General features: G+C 39.2%; 1 protein-coding gene across 5 annotated transcripts in view; it reads left to right on the top strand.

Annotated features, from left to right (window-relative positions):
• Positions 1 to 16,150, top strand: part of Acvr1 (activin A receptor type 1) — a 68,284-nt gene extending 52,134 nt beyond the window's left edge. For all 5 annotated transcript variants that reach the window (XM_005007684.3, XM_003478573.4, XM_013142582.3 and 2 more), the window contains 3 exons: positions 3,009 to 3,206; positions 14,060 to 14,190; positions 14,931 to 16,150. In XM_005007684.3, coding sequence (XP_005007741.1) covers positions 3,009 to 3,206; positions 14,060 to 14,190; positions 14,931 to 15,065 — 464 coding nt within the window. In that variant the 3' untranslated portion in view covers positions 15,066 to 16,150. The remainder of the gene's footprint in view (positions 1 to 3,008; positions 3,207 to 14,059; positions 14,191 to 14,930) is intronic.
• Positions 16,151 to 19,454: the final 3,304 nt, after the last annotated feature.

Raw genomic sequence — 19,454 nt, 5'->3', positions numbered from 1 at the left:
AATTTTTCTAAAATCATTCTTCTGTAACCAAGGCAAATTAATCAGTTTGAGAAAGAGGAAAATAGCTCTCAAACTAGTTAATTCTTTGCCTTGCTGAAACATCTCATTCTTACAATATTAGGATAATGCTTATCGAAGCTTTACACTATAAATGAGATTATTTTCATATGTAATGCCACATAAAAAGCCATAATCATCGTGGGCTTCAAAATATTGGCTGAATAACTGTGCTAATAAGAATAAATTATAAGTATTAGTTATACATTTCAGTGGACTCATTCAGTGTAGTTAAAAATGTTTTTATGAGCTGGATATGGTGGCACATGACTGTAACCAGCACCCTGAGAAGCACAGGCTGGAGGATCTCAGTTTAGAGCTTAACCTGGACAACTTACTGATTTATCTAGAGCCTGTCTTATTAAAAAATAAAATAGGGCAGGAGATCTAGGTCTGTGAAAGCCTTGGGTTCAGACTCCAGTATTACAAACATAAAACAGAATAAAAGGTTTATAATTTATTGTAATTATTGTTAGCCTAATAAAGGTTTAGGCAAAATTAACTTTCATTATATAAATAATAAAATTTATTTTTGTTTTTAAACATGGAATTTGACGTGTTGGGAGTATTTGTGTCCTTTGACTATCTGAAACGTCTTAGTGTTCATACTGAGAAATTATTTTACAGTGTTTCCCACGTGTAAGAACATGACTCTAAAGCCTTTTATAGGCAATTTAGCTGTATTGTAGACTTTCATGGCTTATGTCATGGCTCCTAGAGCCATAGCAATTTGGGCTTGAATTCTGACTTGCTATTATTTATACTATATTTTTGTACAAGTCCATTCTGGACAAGGTACTAACACTGTTTACAGAGCAAAGGTTGGGGCCTTATGCAAGCAGCATTCCAGCATTTGATGCTCTGCATTGAACTGTATTGTTGGAAACTTCGGTAATTGTGTGTTCATGTATTACTCATCTAACTGAAAAACAATTAGATCTACCTCAGAGGACTGAGATAGAACTCAGAAATCATCGCCCATCTGGCAGGTAGTGAGGATTTAAGCCGTAGCTGTTTTTAGGATCTCCTGGTCTGGGAAGAATGGACAGAGTGAGGTAGCTCTTGGCTTTCCTTATGGGACCCAGGGGTGAGGTTCAGCTAATGAATTCTGTGGCCTTCCACTTAGCTACATTGTTGGTGGAAAAATCTGTGCTGAGGAATCATTTTTTCAAGTGATTAATAATGTACTTTGGAAAACAGCTTGTATAAGCCCGTAATTTGTATATAATTTTTACATCATGCTCAGAATTAAGGATCACTTTTGAGAAGTAGTATTCTATTATTAATATGGCCTAAAGATTAGTTTTCCATTTTTCTGAAACTTTTTTATATAAAAATTCAAGCTGGGCATGGTAGTGACCTCTGTAATCCTAGCACTGAGGCAGGAGGGTTACCATGATTTTGAGTCCAGCCTGGGCTACATCATAGTGAGTTCAAGGCTAGCCTGAACTACATACTAAGTCCTTGTCTCAAAAAACCAGCTAACCAACCAACCAAATAAACAAGCAAACAAGAAATTCAAGCATACAAAAGGACTGAGAGTGTTATAACCATTTTAAAAAAAATTTTATTTAAGGAGAAAAGAAAAAAAAAGCAGAGAAAGGGTCCAAGTTACACAGATTTACAGAAAAAAAATAAACAGTAGGAAATCACTAGTTAATGGATTACATATTGTCGTCTTAGAAATAATTGTTCAAGTCACAAAATTAAAGCTTGTAAAGTGGACATTCCAACAATGATACTGCAAACAGTTCTGTTCAATGATCCAATAAAACTCTGTGATATCATTTTCTATCTTATACACAAATCATATTAGCAAATGAGGGTTATAACCATTTTTAATCCTCATTTGCTAATATGATTTGCCACATGGAAATAGTGGATGGGTATATATGATTTGGGAAATTTTCACAATGCTCATAGAATCTTGGAGTTGATTACAAAGATTGGGAAAAGAGGAACCAGTCTGCTTTAGTTGAAGTCAGTTGCCCATATCTTTGCTAATTATTAAGGGTGAGATAACAGGTGCAGTCCTCCTGGCATTCTATGGAATCATCTTCCCACAGATTCAAAGCCATGGAGTAGGAGGAGAAGCATTCTCTACAGATAATTGGAGGGATTTCCAGAGGATCTTTGGATTGCAAAGGATTACAGGGGCAGCTTCACTTTGGAACTTTTTTATATTGAATATTACAGGACTTATTCACAGTTGTTCTGTATATGCACCAATAAGTAATTGCATCCTCAAATAAACCATGCATGAGTCTGGGTATGCCCCACTGGCTGGTGAGGGAAACCAGGTCTCTAATTGACTGAGGAATTCTGAAATGAACCATGGTTTAAGTGTTTCAGAGCCACTAATATGAGAGATGTGTTTTGAGTTGAGGTCCAGGTTAGTGCTGTCTGTTCCTGTGATTCTAGAGAAAGGCCTGTGGGTTTGCCCAGCCTTGTTACCCAGAGGAGCAGCTCTGTTAAGGATGCAGCAGTGCCTACCACAGTCTGCTATTTATGTGGTGATAAATTACCGCCAGGTCTCTGTCTCACACTGTTGGAAATTTGTGTTTGGAGACTAGTGGGAGCAATGGTGGAGCTCAAGAGCTTAGTTTGCTTTGTGTTAAGCTCCTTTGAGGCTGACATTTAACATGCGGGCCTGTTTTCCCGTGAACTTGAAACACTGACCTCTTGCTACTTTGGTGCATTGATTTTCTATTTTCCCAAAACTTTTCATCTTTTAGAGGTATCTATGTTAATCTGATAGCCTCCTAGTATTTCTGGCATCCTTTTTCTCCTCTCCAAAAGTCACCGCCCCAAGTATTCCAGGGACTTAGTGTAACACAGCAGTCACCATACATACCACCAGAGGGAGCTTTTGGTTGAGGTTGGTTTAAAATCCTTGGGTAGCCCTTTCTGAGAAAGGAAGTGAGCTAATTACACTGTTTTCTTCCTTTTAGGTCTGGCAGTCATGCATTCCCAGAGTACTAATCAACTTGATGTGGGGAACAACCCCCGAGTGGGCACCAAGCGCTACATGGCCCCTGAAGTTCTAGATGAAACCATCCAGGTGGATTGTTTTGACTCGTATAAGAGGGTCGATATTTGGGCCTTTGGACTTGTTTTGTGGGAAGTAGCCAGGCGGATGGTGAGCAATGGTAGGTATCTGATGTGGTACTGTCTTTGTCCACTTTCTCTTAATACTGCTGTTATGAAAAGGGCAAAGGGGCATATAGAAGCCCACAGAGTTTCTTGAATCATACTTGTCAAACTGTATGCATTTGTATTTGACTCATGGTGAGTAGGTGTAGTGTAATGGCATTATATTTGCCATATAAGAGAGAAAACAATGGTTAAAACTGTTCCTTGGTTTTAGTTTGGATTGGTCCATATTTCTTTCTCCCTCTGTCATCTTGTTTTGCTTGCTTCTGACCTTCCTTTCTTCTTTGCTGTTCTCACAAGGTGGATTTACCTCAAAAAAAAAAAAAAAATGTTCAATTAAGCCTGAGGGTGAATTCTGCTGTTTCAGATAATTTTACTTCTCATGATTGGATTTTCGGGCTCAGTTATGGCACTCAAAAGTCCTTCCTTTATAAGAAGCAGACTGTGCCTTCTGATGAGTCAAATTTATATTTAAGAAGCTTTGGATAGGTGGTTATGTTGGTCTGATTATAAATAATTTTATGAAATGATAAGGCCTCAGCAGTTAAGGAAACATTTATCACTGATTTTTGGCCTGTATCTCCTACACTAAGTTTTCAATCTTGTCTTTTATGTACCTAAATTGGCTTTAAATACACAGTTGAACTTTAAATACATTATATTCAGAAAGCACTGAGTATTACTCTTTCAAATTGGGCATGCCCCAGCGGCCCACAAAGTGGTTTTTATAGCAGAATCCCTCCAATCAATGTGGTGAACTTCTTATCTTCACAACTGGAAATTTACTTCACAGAGCATGTATCTGAAAGGGTCTTAAGAAAACAAAAGAAAATGCCATGTATTTAGATTTGTATTTATTTCTAAGTGACATTTTACATTTTACCCTCTGCGACCTATTGGGATCCTGGATTTAAGAAGTAACGAAAGAAGTCTTTAACATTTATTATCCATCTTACCTTCCGCTGGTGTTCTGTTCTAAGGGTTGAGATTTGTGGGGTAATCATAATTTTGATGACTAACACAGCCAGAGACTTTGAGGCTCTAGGAGAGAAGTAGGATTGGGTAATTTAATATAGTATTGTGTACAATAATTAAAAGCAGCATGCCTTCACAGGAGCTTGCTTTTGTAACAGCAAAATGTGTCTGCTTTGGAAAAACCTTCTGGGGGTATTAAAGCAAAGGTTTCAGATTAAGCATACTGAGATTATAACTTGACGATTCTTTTAAGATAATTTTTTTGCTGTTAAATAGAGTCATGAACATTTTCTTGGGACTTATTTCTCAATCCTTGGGAGCCACTGCTTTGCAGTTTGTGCCATTGAAATGCCTTGGGAATTATTTGCGACAGCTTGTTTTGCTGACTTATAAAGTGCTGAACTTTGCCTGAAATTGCACATGAACTTCGTTTCCTCACCCACTCCCCAGTTATTCCTGAGCACCTTGGGACAGAGGCAAGATGTCTAACTGATTAGTTTACCTTAGCAGAGACTTTAGAGCAGGGCTGGTGTCAGAATAGGCTATGTGATGGGGAACTTCCCCAGATGAAGAGGAAACTAGCAGCCCACAGCCTGGTAGCGTTTCCAGCTGTGGGTGTGACGGCGTGCAGCCAAGCAGGCGTGCTTGGCAGAATCTTGGGATTCGGGCTTTGTAAGAACTCATGTTGCAAACTCGGTGTCACAGGCATAGACTCAAATGGCTTTTAAAGATCAGCTGTGATTAACAGTAGTCAATTTGAAGTTAGAGTCATCCATTTAAAATTTAGCTCAACACATGTTACCATGCTTGTTAGATCCTGTGTTTAACATTATTTTTAGAAAAAAGAAATCATGGGCGGTAGAGGAAGGGAGAGTGTTTTGGTTGTTTTTAGATTTATTGATCTCTCTTTTGCATCATCATTTAGACTGTGAGCTATTTCCTAAAATTTTGTGGGTAGAGCTTCTGTTCAGTGATGTGGTTTGACTCTTAGGGAGGAATAAGGGTGTCTGATGTCTCATTTTAATTCAGTTGTGTTCCTTTGGCAATGACTGGTATGATATGTTCCCTTTCTCTCTCTCTAGTTCTTTTTCTTCTGTGAACACCCATAACAGTGCACAAACACACATACAACACACACACACAGTACCATAGATCACTTTCTCTAAACTCAGATTTGTGTTCATGTTGCTTAAAACTACTTAAAATTAACATTTTAGTTATTACTCCCACAAAAAAACAGAAAAATGAACAGAATGAAAAAAGCAAAGTAATTTTCCCTCGTGTTCAGTGTTCATGTTTCCTTTCTCTTCTCTATGCAGCCGTTTTAAAAGCTCCGTTGTAATCTTACAGATACAATTCTGTGTCATCGTTTGCACTTGAGTGTGGTTTTTTAATATTCGTAAGTGGTCTCTGTTCTTATTTTAAATGGTCACATGATATTTTATTAACTTAACCATTTCCATATTGTTAAATATCCTATGTTCTTCATTTGGGGCCCGTGGAAGACATTTTTGTGCATGTAATTTTTCACTTGGGGAATTAATTCCTAATCTGAAAAGAAGCAGACTTAATAGGTCAAAGACTGTGGACATTTTAATGACTTGACACACATTGCCAAGTCGCTTTCCATAAGAGTTGTTCTAATTTACAGAATCTTCCTCACCCCTGGGTATGATATAATATTTCACTTTCTCACGTGCTTTAGGAACCATCATTAAGAGTATATATTTTTGAAATTATTGTATATAAAATTTACCTCAGTTAAATATATGAATGCCTTATATTAAGAAGGTTATTATAATTATACTTCCTTTGAGTTCCTGAGTCCATTATAAAAATTGATGACCAGATAGCTCTCTTGGAGCAGTATCATACTCAGGTGAGCCATGAGAATAAAAATTCTTTTTATTGGAATTTTACATTTATTTTCTGCTAATAATAAACCTCATTGAATACAGCAAACCTGTTTCTATAAAGGAAATGAGTTAACTCCATTTTCACATTTGAAAATTTCTCAGTGGTGTCTTTTGGTATTTACCTATGATGTTAGTTTGACACTGATTCTGGAATTGCTAGGAAAGAAAATGGTTTTCTCACCTTTCTGGTGTGGATTTCTATGTGAACTAAGGTAGGAATCTACTTGGGTCACTAATCCTGAAGCTGGTCCTGCTGCAGAGCCAATTACAACACCTGCTAAGGCACACAGGGCTAGACCTCAACCCCAGAATTTCTAATGTAGTAGTTCTAGGGTTAGAAAATACAATGCTAGAGTTAAATTCTGAACATGGAACTTTTGAGAAGATAGTATACCACCTGGTACAGGTGTGCACCTGGGGAAGACAGCACAAAGCTACTTCTCTGTGAGAGTGGTGGCTGCCTGTTTCCTGCGATGTGCTCTATCTTCCGCCACTGTGGTTGCCCAGGGTCACTTCACTTTGCAAATAAGCCTGCTGGATGGCACCCTCCAGAGCCATGTGGTGCCTCTCTGGGGCCTGCTACAGAATAAACAGAGACATTCCGAGCACTGAGGTTCTTCTGTCTGATCCCATCATTTAGATGAGTTTCATTACAGAATAAAGTACTAATAGCTACTTGAAAGGGTTTTGATGGTTAAATGAGATCATGTAGGTAAAACACCTAGTGCGTGGCTGGCGGATAGTGAGAGCTTGGGTACTTACTGTATGATTACTTTCCTTTGGAGATGGAGCATTTCCAGGGGGTTACCCTTTCTGCCTCTCTCAATGCTATCATTTTGCCCCAGTGCTACATGTGTTTCCCCTTTTCCTTGCCCAGAAGAGGGCTTCATGGAAACCTTCTGTTGCACTGGTTTTGATTATTTCATGATGAAATCCAGTGCCCAGATGTGTCAAAAACTATTTGTATCTCACAGGAAAGTCCTTGCTGGCCAAACTGCACCTCTTCTGGGGTGGGTACTAGGAAACACTTGTTAGGATAAGCTTACGTTTGGCACACATTCTGTATTTTGGAAAAACCTCTTCTAATTAATCTTTGAGCTTGCCAGGAAACCACATGTGCTGCTGTTCCTAAGCATGAAGCGCTTGTATACGGAAACCATGACAACTCTGACTTCCTCAGCAGCTTCACATCTATCATGTTTTGTGATTCTGATTCACTACTTAAGTCTACATTAAGGCTTGGACAAACAGATGAGATGTGTGGAAAATTTTTCAGATTCATGGAAGTAATTTCAACGTTTTTATTCATTTGTCTATTTTTATTTTTAGGTAGGTACTTGGAGGCAGCGATAGAAAGGTTAGGTTGGAGGAAGGATTTTGGCCCTCCATAATTTCCTGGAATTTCAAGCCTCTGATACAAAAATCCAGAACAGTTGACCTCATCCTAAAATAACTTGATGTTCTTTACTGCCCAGTAATGTCTTTTCCTAGTTTACTTGTCAGAACAGTCCTGCAATACAAGCATTGGTGCCTTAAGCCATATAATAGACGCCAGCAGTCAATGACTGGTACCTTCTCTGTCTCTAAAGGTCTTCACAGCAACCAAATATTTGGAACTTCATAGCTACCAAATATTTGGAATATTTGGTGATGCTTCTGTCTGTCTAGGTTTTGGGTGTATGCAGGGTCTAACTTGAGGGATATCCACGTAGCTGTCATAGATTTTTTGCTTTTCCCTCCGATAGCAGTAATATTGGTAAATATTTTTAGTAAAGTTTTACTACACAGTAGTGCATAAGCCATAGAGTTTTGGTATGTTTACTTCAATGGCAATCTCAGTCATATAATTTTAACACGGATTCCTGAGAAGGCAGTTGGTTCTGACTTAGAGTAGTGTGTTTGACTCTGTATGCCCATGAATTGCAGGGGGCCTGAGGTGTATAGCGCACAGCTCTCGTAGCCTTCCTATACCCAGCCAGAGCTGCCGTTCCAATTCAGCCATTGCTTTCAGAAAGGACTGCTTGTTTTGGGCCTCTAGGGTTGCCTGGGTTCTGATTCTTTGACCACTTCCTGCCTCCAGCAGTGAGATGGAGCCAAAGGAGCAAGGACTGTTGGGCTGTCATGTGCTCTACTCTGACCACCGTCACCCATTTGTCTGTTAATCATTTTTATGTATGATGATGTGAAAAATATCTTGACTTTCTCCAGTGAGGATTGGTAGGTACAGTAACATAAATATTGGATGAAGCTTTCTGAACCCCATCTTACCAGGAAGAATACCATTTTGTAAATTTAACATTTCACAAAATTCAAACATACACATATTACCCTCATGTTCTTTTTTCCATATCCAAATACAACACATACTGGTATTTATGTAATCGTTTTCACATTGGCTCTTTTCAATCTTAATTTTGTTTTGAAAGGAAATTAATACCACTGCTAGAGTTGAAAAACCAATACCGTGTGACATAAAATAGAAGGCTGTGATACAAATAAATATGCAGTTAATAAGAGGATAAAGTTTTGTCCATTAAGTACATTAAGCTGTCTCACTTTCCAGCTCTGAAGGAAACACTATTAACTTACAGTCTTCTCAGGAGTCAAATATGAACCATTCTCTTATTTTCTAAGATGGCTTTAGTTCTGGTGTTCTGAATTCTGATGGATTTCTGTAGTATTTCTGTAGAAACTGTTGACAACAGTTCTCTCTGTGGATATAGAGGCCAGGACTTTATTCTCTTTGGCTTTTCCCTGGATATGGGATGTGTCTGCCCCAGGTGGAGGATAGTGAAGAAAGCTGTGAACTGATCACATTGCAGCACGAGATCCATAGAGAGAGGCATATTCCATTGTCTGATCATTGGCTTGTTGGGTAGAGTTCTAGAATCTAAATAAGAAGCTAGATTTTGGTTTAGCCGTGCCACTCATTAGCTGTGACCTGGGACAAGAGCATTCTTCTGTGTTTTCCAGTTTTTTCTTTTGGAGGTAGGGGAAAATGTCATCTGTGTGGCCCTCACATCTTGTTGATAGATCTTTGCCTCGTCTTTGGATTGTTCAGAGAATTGTCTGATCTATGGACTATTATCTGCAACCAAAGATTCATAATGCAAAAGTTTTTCATAATGAATTTGGCAGGACCCCTGATCTGAACTCATTTGATGGTCAACCCTGACCTTAAGGAACATAAGTCCATATGTAATCTTTATCCCTTATACTTAATAGGTATATTCATATATTTTGCTGCAGAAATGTTTTTGGTTGCGAGGTGTTCCTCAGACTCCACTGGTGGCATCAAGATATAGAACATGCCTCCCCTTACCTTTCTAAAATGTATACAGTCTCTTTTTTTTGTGAGAGTCTCACTTTGTAGTGTAGCCTGGCCTCAAACTCATGATGGTCCTCCTGCCTGTACCTCATGAATACTAAAAAAATGTAAAAATACCAAATTCTGAAAGTTCATCTTAACATCAGAGGATTCATTCATTCATTTATTCAATCAATGAGATAGGATCTTGCTATGTAGCTCCAACTGGCCTTGAACTCAGAATGTAGCCCAGGCTGGCTTTGAATTGGCAGTGATCCAGCATACCTGGCCATTAGAAGTTACAGATAAAGGATTTAGGGATCCACAGTTAACATTTCACTTGTGTCTGTAATGTAGTAGGTACTATAATGTGTTTGGTTCAGGGAAAGTTGTTGAACAAGAACAAAACAAAAATCCATTTAAAAGTGCTCAGGTTTTTGTGGAAAAGACAAATTGTTATGAATAGATTGAGATCTACGTGGAGGTGGGTGAGTCCAGGATGAACAGTGACTTTCAGGGCTCTGCACTTTCAGGAACAGGAGACCTTCTCAGAAGATACAAGGCTTCAATGAAGCATGAACGTGTTGAATAGGAGTTTGTTTGGGCTGGCTTGAGGATGTGAAGTACAGCCTGACAGTGATGACAGTGAGTGTGCTGTGCAAAAGGAAGAGCTGAGAGAAGTCTTAAAAATAACTTGTTTTTGGAACTCCTAGTCATGCCAGTGTATGTGAAAGACTGTGGTGGACCACAGTGGGGAATAACTGTCCCCTGGGTGACTCCAGTGGAGGAGGTTGGAGGCGGGTGGCATGGGCTAGTTAGTCCTCAGTTCTCTCCTGAAGGTCTTGCTGGGGGCTGTGGCGTGCAGTGAAGGGTGACTGAGGAGGATATGAAACAGACACATCCCAGGTACCCGTCAAGGAGAGGGTAGATGAGTATTTGATCAGGGGCTTTGGTGGGCAGGAACTGAAGTGAAGTCTTGTTTCTGGACACAGTGGCATTTCATATACTTCAGAGCATGTGTGAAGGGTGTTCTTGTTGGTTTGCACGTGAGCTTTCCGATGGGTACTTTAAAGGTGTTGGAAAACTACAGCATGTGAATGAGAGGTTTAGTCATGGCCAGGCAGCGAGCATTAGTGGTGGGGATTTTGGATTGGTAGAGATAGGTTAGCCCCAGAGAAGAGAAAAGAAAGCTTTCACTTAGACTTATATCCAGAGGAAAAAACTATTGGGTAGATTAGTCACACATGCCCAAAGTTGTGGCGGAGTAGATAATGAATAATTTTGCTGATTTCTTTCCCGCGGCCCTTTTGAGTCAGCAACTGCCTTACTGGGAAGACAAGGTCAGGCTGGCTGTTCCTCTTGACCACACATGCGGTCTTCTTCCCATGCACTTCTGCATCGTTTGTTGTTTGCACCACTCATTGGCACTAGAAGTGCTTTGTATTTTTAGCCACTTCCCTGAATCTGTGCTGTCCTCTCTGCTGTCTCACGACTTGGCAGTTGCTTACTGGGGGCTGCCTGTGGAGTGCTCACAGTTCACTTTTTTGCCTGGCTTTGCAGATTGTTTGTCACTTTCAGTCAGAAATGAGAAACAGTTGTTAGTCAGTCACTTTCTACCTTAACAGAAGCTCCCTGTCCCCTGGCCTCACCTCCTACCTTGCCCAGGCTTTCCACCCTTTGTCCTCATACCCTCAGAGGACGCCCCTTTGTTCCTCCAACATGAGAGGCTCCTGTAATCCGTTTCTTCCCCCCATACCTTCCTTCTGCCTGGAACGCATTCTTTTCTGGTGTTTTCGCTCTCCCTGACCGGCCGCGCTGCTGCCTTATAAATTGTTGAGCTCTGCCTACCAAAGCCCTGGGCTCTGGAAAACTCCGTGAGCGTCCATGGTACCCAGTTTTCCAGGTGATACTTAGTACCCCAGGTCCTCCTGCCCAAACACAAAAAGAGATGGTGCTTCATAAATCACCAGGTGTTCCTTCTCTAAGCCGTGCTTAGGTACCATTCCTGCTCCCCGCATCTCATTGCCCCATCTCTACTGCCTTTTATAATTCTTCTCATCTTGCCATTTCCCTGCTCCTTGCTGTTGAACACTGCATCTTTTTCACTTGTGTATACCTACGGCCAAGCTCAGCTTCTGATACACAGAATTTAAGGCATCAAATAATTATTGAGTCAGTATAAGAACTAAGAATTAACGTAAGTGAAAATTTCTACCTGTCTACCCCAAGATATACATAGTGGGATGTATAGGTTTAGATTCTTTTTTGACAATATTTCCACTATCAAAGGAAAAAAGAAATGTACTTGTGTTGGTCTTCTACTAGATTTTGATTTCCTTGCAAAATAAGAGCACCTCTTACATTGTCATCCCACCCAGCATTTCTATGGCATTCCACACATACTAGGTGCTATGTACATGTCACTAATAGAAATAGTTGCTTTCCTTGACCAAAGCACATTTCAGATGGTTGCTGCAGTTTATTCCTGGGTTTATTTTAGTTTGGAGAAGTACAACCAGAGTCAGAGAATCCATCAACCATCCGCCAATGGTTGAAGCGAGTCATGAAGAAAGAGAGGCATAATCAATTAAACGATCTTCCTTTTTTAAACTAGAGTACTTTTACAAACATGAGGTCATTTAATAAGATTAAAACATGGAAAACAGAAACAAGAGAAAGTTTTAGATTTATGTAGTGAAGTTATTGTTAGGTGTCATCAGATCTTCTGTTTTAAATCTTCAACCATGCTTTAAATTATTTTGCATTTATAGAAATATCTATGTTTTTATTGCTGTTCACATTCACATAACCCTCCCCTTAATTATCAGGCAAATTACTACCAACAGAAAACTGTTATCCTACGTTTTGTTCTTTTTTTTTTTGGTACTGGCGATCAAACTCACGACCTTGTGCTTGCTAGGCAGGCACTTACACTGCTGAGCTAACTCTTGGGCCCCTAGCATAGGTTTTTAAAAGAAAGGCTATATAGTGTATACTCAGAGAAAAATGTAGAGAAGATGAAAGGTACATATTTTATCAATTCATGTGCCCCCCCCCCACCAAAAAGGTGGAAATTCGCTTTTCAGGTTCATGTTCATTTGTAATTTAGGTGGTATTTCTTACTATTGAAAATAGTTAAAATATTTTTGTTTGAATGCTTTCAAGAAAAGTAGATAAGGCCTCTGAAATGAGATGTTTCCAATTTTTGTTCTGTAAGCAGTGTTTATGCCCAGTATGAGCTGTTTGATTGTGCAGAAAAGGTTTTAATCCACTGACTGATACACATTACAAATGCAGTTATGCAATAGAGAGGTAAGTTAGTTATAATTAAGAAGAGTATCAACTGGGATTTTAAAAATACAATTTAGATGGCTTTCCATTTTTAAAATAAACTTTTTAGTTGAATTTGTTAAGTTAAAAATCTGTAGTATTTCTTGAACAGATGCTCCTTATCATATCTAATCTTTTGCATAAGTGGTTTGTATTTATATGGAATTCGCGAGAATACATTCTCACTGTTAAGTAATTTCTATGATAAATGAAAAAGAGATTGAAGCTTTCAGGTGGCTTGTAAGAACTAGAAAAACTTAATTATAACTTCTCACATACCCTCCTTCTGTCCTCATAACAGCTTCTTATGTACTTAGAAATAGATGAAAGTTATATGGAGGAAAGAAAAAGAGCTGTAAACCAGTGAGTGTGTCCACCGATGGCATTGCTGGACACTTTGATGAGGGAAAAGAAATAATGTATTATCTTTTGTTGTTTCCTCTTTATAAGGGGAAAATCAATTTTCTAATTCCAAATGATGAAAGTATCTGTATATGTGGAATTACTTTTTCTATTTCTGGGGTTTCACTGGAAAAGTTTCCAAGCCACTGGAAATCATGCTGGGACAGCAGCTTAAAATACCCACGTCCATATTTGCCTTGGGGTAAGGGATGGTTTATGCCCAATTTATCCTTTTTCACTATCCCTCTGCTTTCCCAGTGGCTGTCCTGCCTATTTTATGCCTTTAATCTGAGAGTAACTAATAGAGCCATCAGACAGACAGTTGTGCCTGGAGACAGAAGTGCTTCCCTGCATGCAGGATAGGTGGAGGAGGATGTTAATACCTCATTACATTTTTATTTACATCTCTCCCAATAGGAGAGATTATTTTATAACAATTAGTTTTTAACAAAATAGTTTAATAACAAAAGGAGTATTTTGGTGCTGTTTTTTTATTTTCTTCTAGGTCTAGTTTGAACAGCCTTTTATTTCTATTTATAGTCAGAAACAGCTAGATTCACATGTTTCCTTTTATGTTTTGTTACTTTCTGGTAATGCAAGCAATTTTTGGGTAGGCCTCCCTATGCCTCTTTGGGCATTGCAGATCTGTTTCCATACCCTGTTGAAGTACTTTATTAATAATTACTACATGAGATGTTTTCACCAATTTGTTCCAGTTGTTTTCCACCCAGCCCCTCAAAGGATGTATATTGGCTGTTCCTCATTAGTTTTAGGACCTACTGTAGCTTCCAAAATTTCCTTGAGGTATGAGGAAGGATGTGTTTATCCTGTCATATGATAATCTATGATGCCCTTCAATAAAGCCCCAAGGAACGTTGACTCCTTTGCTAATACAGCACAATTCTTGTCCTTCGTGCAGGTATAGTGGAAGATTACAAGCCACCATTTTATGATGTAGTTCCCAATGACCCAAGTTTTGAAGATATGAGGAAAGTAGTCTGTGTGGATCAACAGAGGCCAAACATACCCAACAGATGGTTCTCAGACCCGGTAAGAGTACCCGTGTTCTCCGTTTAGAGCCATTATAATTGTTTTCTATTGGCTTGCTCTTGAGTGTCACGCTGTAGTTAGTATTTGCATGACCTGTACTGTGAGCCCACGGCTCTCCCTCGTTATTTTACATGGAAGGGTCTTAGAGCCTAATAGCACAGACTTGGAAAATGATCTCATTGTCAAACAGGTCTTCTTTGTTAGGTTGTGCTGATGAATGACAGTATTCATAAGAATGTCTGTGATTCACCAGCTCCAAGAATTAGGAGACTTATTAGCACTGCTATTAGCTCTAAGACTTCAGTTTATGTGCAAACCAAGAGACTTGGAGTCATGTTGTCAGTCTCTTCTCCGTCTCTGTGTACCAGAAATTCCAAACACAAGCTGCTAAAGCTGAAGATCCTGCACCATATTACCTCTCATTAGGAGTAGCCACTCTAAGACTCTGAAAAAATCACTATAATTGAAAAATTCACTTGGGGTGAATTCACTAGGTTAGTAGTAGTGCTTGTAGCACCCATAAAACCATGAAGGTAGTGGTAGCATTAAGAGTCCAAAGGACAGAGTTCATGGAACTCTTAAGAGTTTTTATCAGTGGTTAAGGCCTTGACTCTTCGTGTAAAAAAAGATGCCAGTCACATCTCTAATTTTATAATTGTTAACCAGACATCTGCCCAGCATCCAGAGCCACTTTTTAAAAGTCATTTTGTCATTGTGATGTTTGTTCTTTGTCTTCTCAGACATTAACTTCTCTGGCCAAGCTGATGAAAGAATGCTGGTATCAGAATCCATCTGCAAGACTCACAGCACTGCGCATTAAAAAGACTTTGACCAAAATTGATAATTCCCTAGACAAATTGAAAACTGACTGTTGACATTTTTCTGGTATTAAGAAGGAAGATTCAACGTTGTCATTGTCCAGCTGGGACCTAATGCTGGTCTGACTGGTTGTCAGAACGGAATCCATCTGTCTCCCTCCCTAAATGGCTGCTTTGACAAGGCAGACATCATACCCAGCCATATGCTGGGGAGACACCAAAACCACCCTAACCTCGCTCAATGACTGTGAACTGGGCATTTCACGAACTGTTCACTCTGCAGAGACTAATGGTGGATAGATACTGTTGCAAAGGTAGGGAACTGGAGGAACACAGAGAAATCCTAAAAGAGATCTGGGCATTAAGACAGTGGCTTTGCATATCCTTCACAGGTCTCCTAGACACTCCCCAGGGAATCTCCAGGAGGTGGTGAATTTTTAATCAGCAATATTGCCTGTGCTTCTCTTCTTTATTGCACTAGGAATTCTTTGCATTCCTTACTTGCACTGTTATTCTTAATTTTAAAGACCCAACTTGCCAAAACGTTGGCTGCGTACTCCACTGGTCTGTCTTTGGATAATAGGAATTCAATTTGGCAAAACAAAATGTAATGTCAGACTTTGCTGCATTTTACACATGTGCTGATGTTTACAACGATGCCGAACATTAGGAATTGTTTATACACAACTTTGCAAATTATTTATTACTTGTGCACTTAGCAGTTTTTAGAAAACTGCCTCGTGCATATGTTAAAGCTTATTTTTATGTGGTCTTATGATTTTATTACCGAAATGTTTTTAACACTATACTCTGAAATGGACATTTTCTTTTTATTATCAGTTAAATTCACATTTAAGTGCTTCACATTTGTATGTGTGTAGAATGTAACTTTTTTTTCAGTTCATATGCAGAACGTATTTAGTCATTACCCATCTGACACCACCGAATATATTACTGATTTAGAAGCAAAGATTTCAGTAGAATTTTAGTCCTGAACGCTGTGGGGAAAATGCATCTTCTTCGGAATTATCCATTATGTGCATTTAAACTCTGCCAGAAAAAAATAACTATTTTGTTTTAATCTACTTTTTGTATTTAGTAGTTATTTGTATAAATTAAATAAACTGTTTTCAAGTCAAAAAGTGAAATTATTTTCAATATATATTAATAAGTAAGATCTATGCAATATAATGTGTTTTCCTATGGGAATAATAGATGCACATAACTAACTTGAAAAATGAATTTGCTTTTCAAGACAACTAATGAACCCTAAGGTACTATGAAAATATCTTACGTTTGAAAGTGGTATCAAATTTTTTGAGTGTTTTTTTTTTTCTACTTTTGGCTGTGTTTTTTTTTTCTCCTTTGTTTCCCAAGCTTTTAAGTAGGGCAACAAGCTCCCCAACCTGCGTTTTACAAGGAAGTTGTGGATCTAAATGGCAGGAAGGATGTCAAAGCATTTTGTTCAGTAGAATGTTCAAGTGAGTGTGAAGTAGTTTTATGCATTCATAAATGAACAGACTATCCGATTCTTAAGCTTTCTGTGCATGAAAGGATTAAAAAGATAGTATAGGCCCAAAAAAGGAAGGGCATTAAATTGTAGGATGTTCTGCAGAGGTCAGTCATTAACTGTATTAGCATGCATTTATTTGGAGGGTGTATAATAGAGTCAAGTTAATGTTTTTTAATTTAAAAATTAAATTAAAAATTTACATATAAAATGAAATTTACCATCTGTTTCTAAAGTATATATGGTATATATATATATATATATTCCATATATATGTATGATATATAATATATATTATACATGTCATGTTATATATATATCATGTTGTCCATGTATTCATCCATTGATGAGCATTTGCATTGCTTCCACATCTGACTACTGTGAACAGCATTACCATAAACACACATGTACAAATAGCTCCTTCAGTTTGTGTTTTTAGTTCTTTTTTTTGCATATACTTACAAGTAGAATGGAGTCATGTTTGACTTTTATTGAACCGTTGTGTAGTTACATAAAGGTACACAAGTGGATACATTTATGCAAATTTTTTTAAATACTAGCGTTTGAACACAGGAACACTCTCTCCCTGAGATGTGTTCCTGTTCTTTTACTTACTTTTTTTTAAATTTTGAGACATGGTTTCACTAACTTGTCCAGGCTGGCCTTGAACTTGTGATCCTCCTCCCTCAGTTACAGGGATCACAGGCACGTGTCATAGTGGCCTGCTGAACTGTTGTGAACTTTTCTAAAACCTGTTATTCTGTGGAAAAAGCATACACATGAAGACAAACATCACTAGCACCTTAAAAATCTCCTTCCTGCTCCCGCCTTGCTCCCTCACCTCAAGACTGACTCGCTCCTGACTCCTAAAGCATAAATTCCCTTAGTATGGAACACTGTATAAGGGAACTTGTACAGGATGTGCACAGTCAGAGGTAGAATCACTTTGAGGTGGACAGGCTCTATATTCTGCTTTGCTAAATACTAAAAATCCATTTTTAAAAAGTTTTGTCCAGTGTGTACTGCTATCAGCTATGCATGTGTTCTGATTGTTCAACATTTTCAGTAGTACCCAGTATTTTCCATTTTAGCCATCCTGCTGGGTGTTGTACACAAATTTCAGAAAAACAAAAAAAGAGAAGGGTGATCACGAGTAAAGGACACATTAAATAGCTCTTGCCATCTTTCTCAATGACTACAGAGCCTAAGTGAAAAGTCACAAGATGTGAATAAACAGGTCCCAGCTCTCACGTGCTGACAGAATGTAAGCTTAGCATTTAGTGATGCGTCCTCTCTCATGCAGCCTGGCTTGGGAGCAGTCAGTAGTGACATCATCTGCTGCTCACCTGGGGAGTGTGTTGCTCCAACTCTGGAGGCAGTGTGGCTGTGTAGACCACAAAGTTACGTGTAGGCCTCAAATGCGTCTTACTTCTAAGCAGTTTTAGCACCATTTGAGTTCCCCTTCACGAACTGACTTGAAACCAGCTCTCATTTGTTTGTAAGATTTCTGTATTTGAGGTGGCTACGAGAAGTGAGAAGAAACATACTATCACCTCCAATAGAGTGAGTCTGTGTGGTACCCAGTGAGAAAATACAGGTCCTAGGAGGACTGCTGAGGCACCAGGAATAGATCTTTTGATTCTAAGATCAAAGTCATGTCTCTGGCCTCACAGTTCTCAGAGGTGACCTCTTCTACTTCATTTGCATTGGGTCACATTCTCTGCCTACACAGAATCCCCTGAAAAGTCTGGGGTGAGGAGTCAGTTGGTTTGTGAAATTTTTTAAAGCAAAAGCCCTTACCCTTTGTGGGAGAAAGAGAATCTCAATATAACTCATAACCACATCCCACATAGTCTCATATAGTCTCACAACCATCCGGGTTCAAACTCTGGTGTTTGAGAGATCATTTTTGCATTAGCCTCCCCAGTGCTGGGACTGCAGACACATATTATTGCGTCCAGTGTGCTAGTGTTCTTTTTTTCTTTTTTCTTTTTGTTGTTCTGGGGGTTGAACACAGAGCCTTGTGTAAGCTAAGTAAGTGTTCAACCACTGAGAAATAATTCTCCCCGCTTAAAAATGTTTCTGGTTTTTGAGAAAGGGTGTAGCTGTGTAGTTCAGGCTGGCCTTGAACTCCTTGTGTATCTCTGACTGGCCTTGACCTTGCTGCGATCCTCCTGTCTTAGTCTCCTGAGTGCTGGGATTACAGGCATTTACCATCATTCCCGACCTGTCCCAGCCCCTTTTGAAAAATTTATTTTGAGACAGGGTCTTGCTAAATTGGCTAGGCTGGCCTCCAACTTGACATTTTCCTGCCTCAGCCTCTCAAGTAGCTAGGGTTACAGGGCTGTGCCACCATATCTGGCATTGGTTCGTTTCCTTTTCTCTTTTTGCACAGGTAGAGATCACACTAGGGTCCTTCATATGCTAGGCAAGTGCTCTACTACCAAGCTGCTTTCCTATCCCACCCTTAATTGCTTTCTAATACATGAAGATGTCCTATTTCAAAAGATTAAGAAAACACAGGCTGTTACAATATCTCCTCGACATTGTACTAGATAAGGAACAATCACCTTTCAGCTTGAAGCTCACTCTTTGATATACCATTTTGTGAGGCTTGGGCTCACTCTGCCATGAGGTAGGGGGCATTAGAGAGGTCCAGCAGGGCAGGAAGAGTTAGAAGAGATTTGCTCCTACTGACCGGCCTCTAGGCTGTCAGCATCGCCCTGCTTCCCTTCATGCCTTGGCAGTGGCAGTAACTTTTTGTAGCTGCAGTTTTGCAATCCAGTTTGCAATTGCTCTAATATTTGCAGAAGTCACTCTACTGACACCTTGATACTGACACCAACTGGCCAGGTCTACTCCACAAAAGGCAGGGTTCCAGCTTTTGGGGCCACCTGAACTGCAGGACACTGGCTCAGCCTAGCAGCCCGGCCTTG

This window comes from Cavia porcellus, unplaced genomic scaffold, assembly GCF_034190915.1.
Source record: "Cavia porcellus strain 051 isolate PalLab524CR breed Dunkin Hartley unplaced genomic scaffold, mCavPor4.1 scaffold_12, whole genome shotgun sequence".
Classification (NCBI taxonomy): Eukaryota; Metazoa; Chordata; class Mammalia; order Rodentia; family Caviidae; genus Cavia; species Cavia porcellus.
The sequence above is the reverse complement of the archived record's forward strand: the minus strand, read 5'-3'. Positions and strand labels throughout refer to the sequence as shown.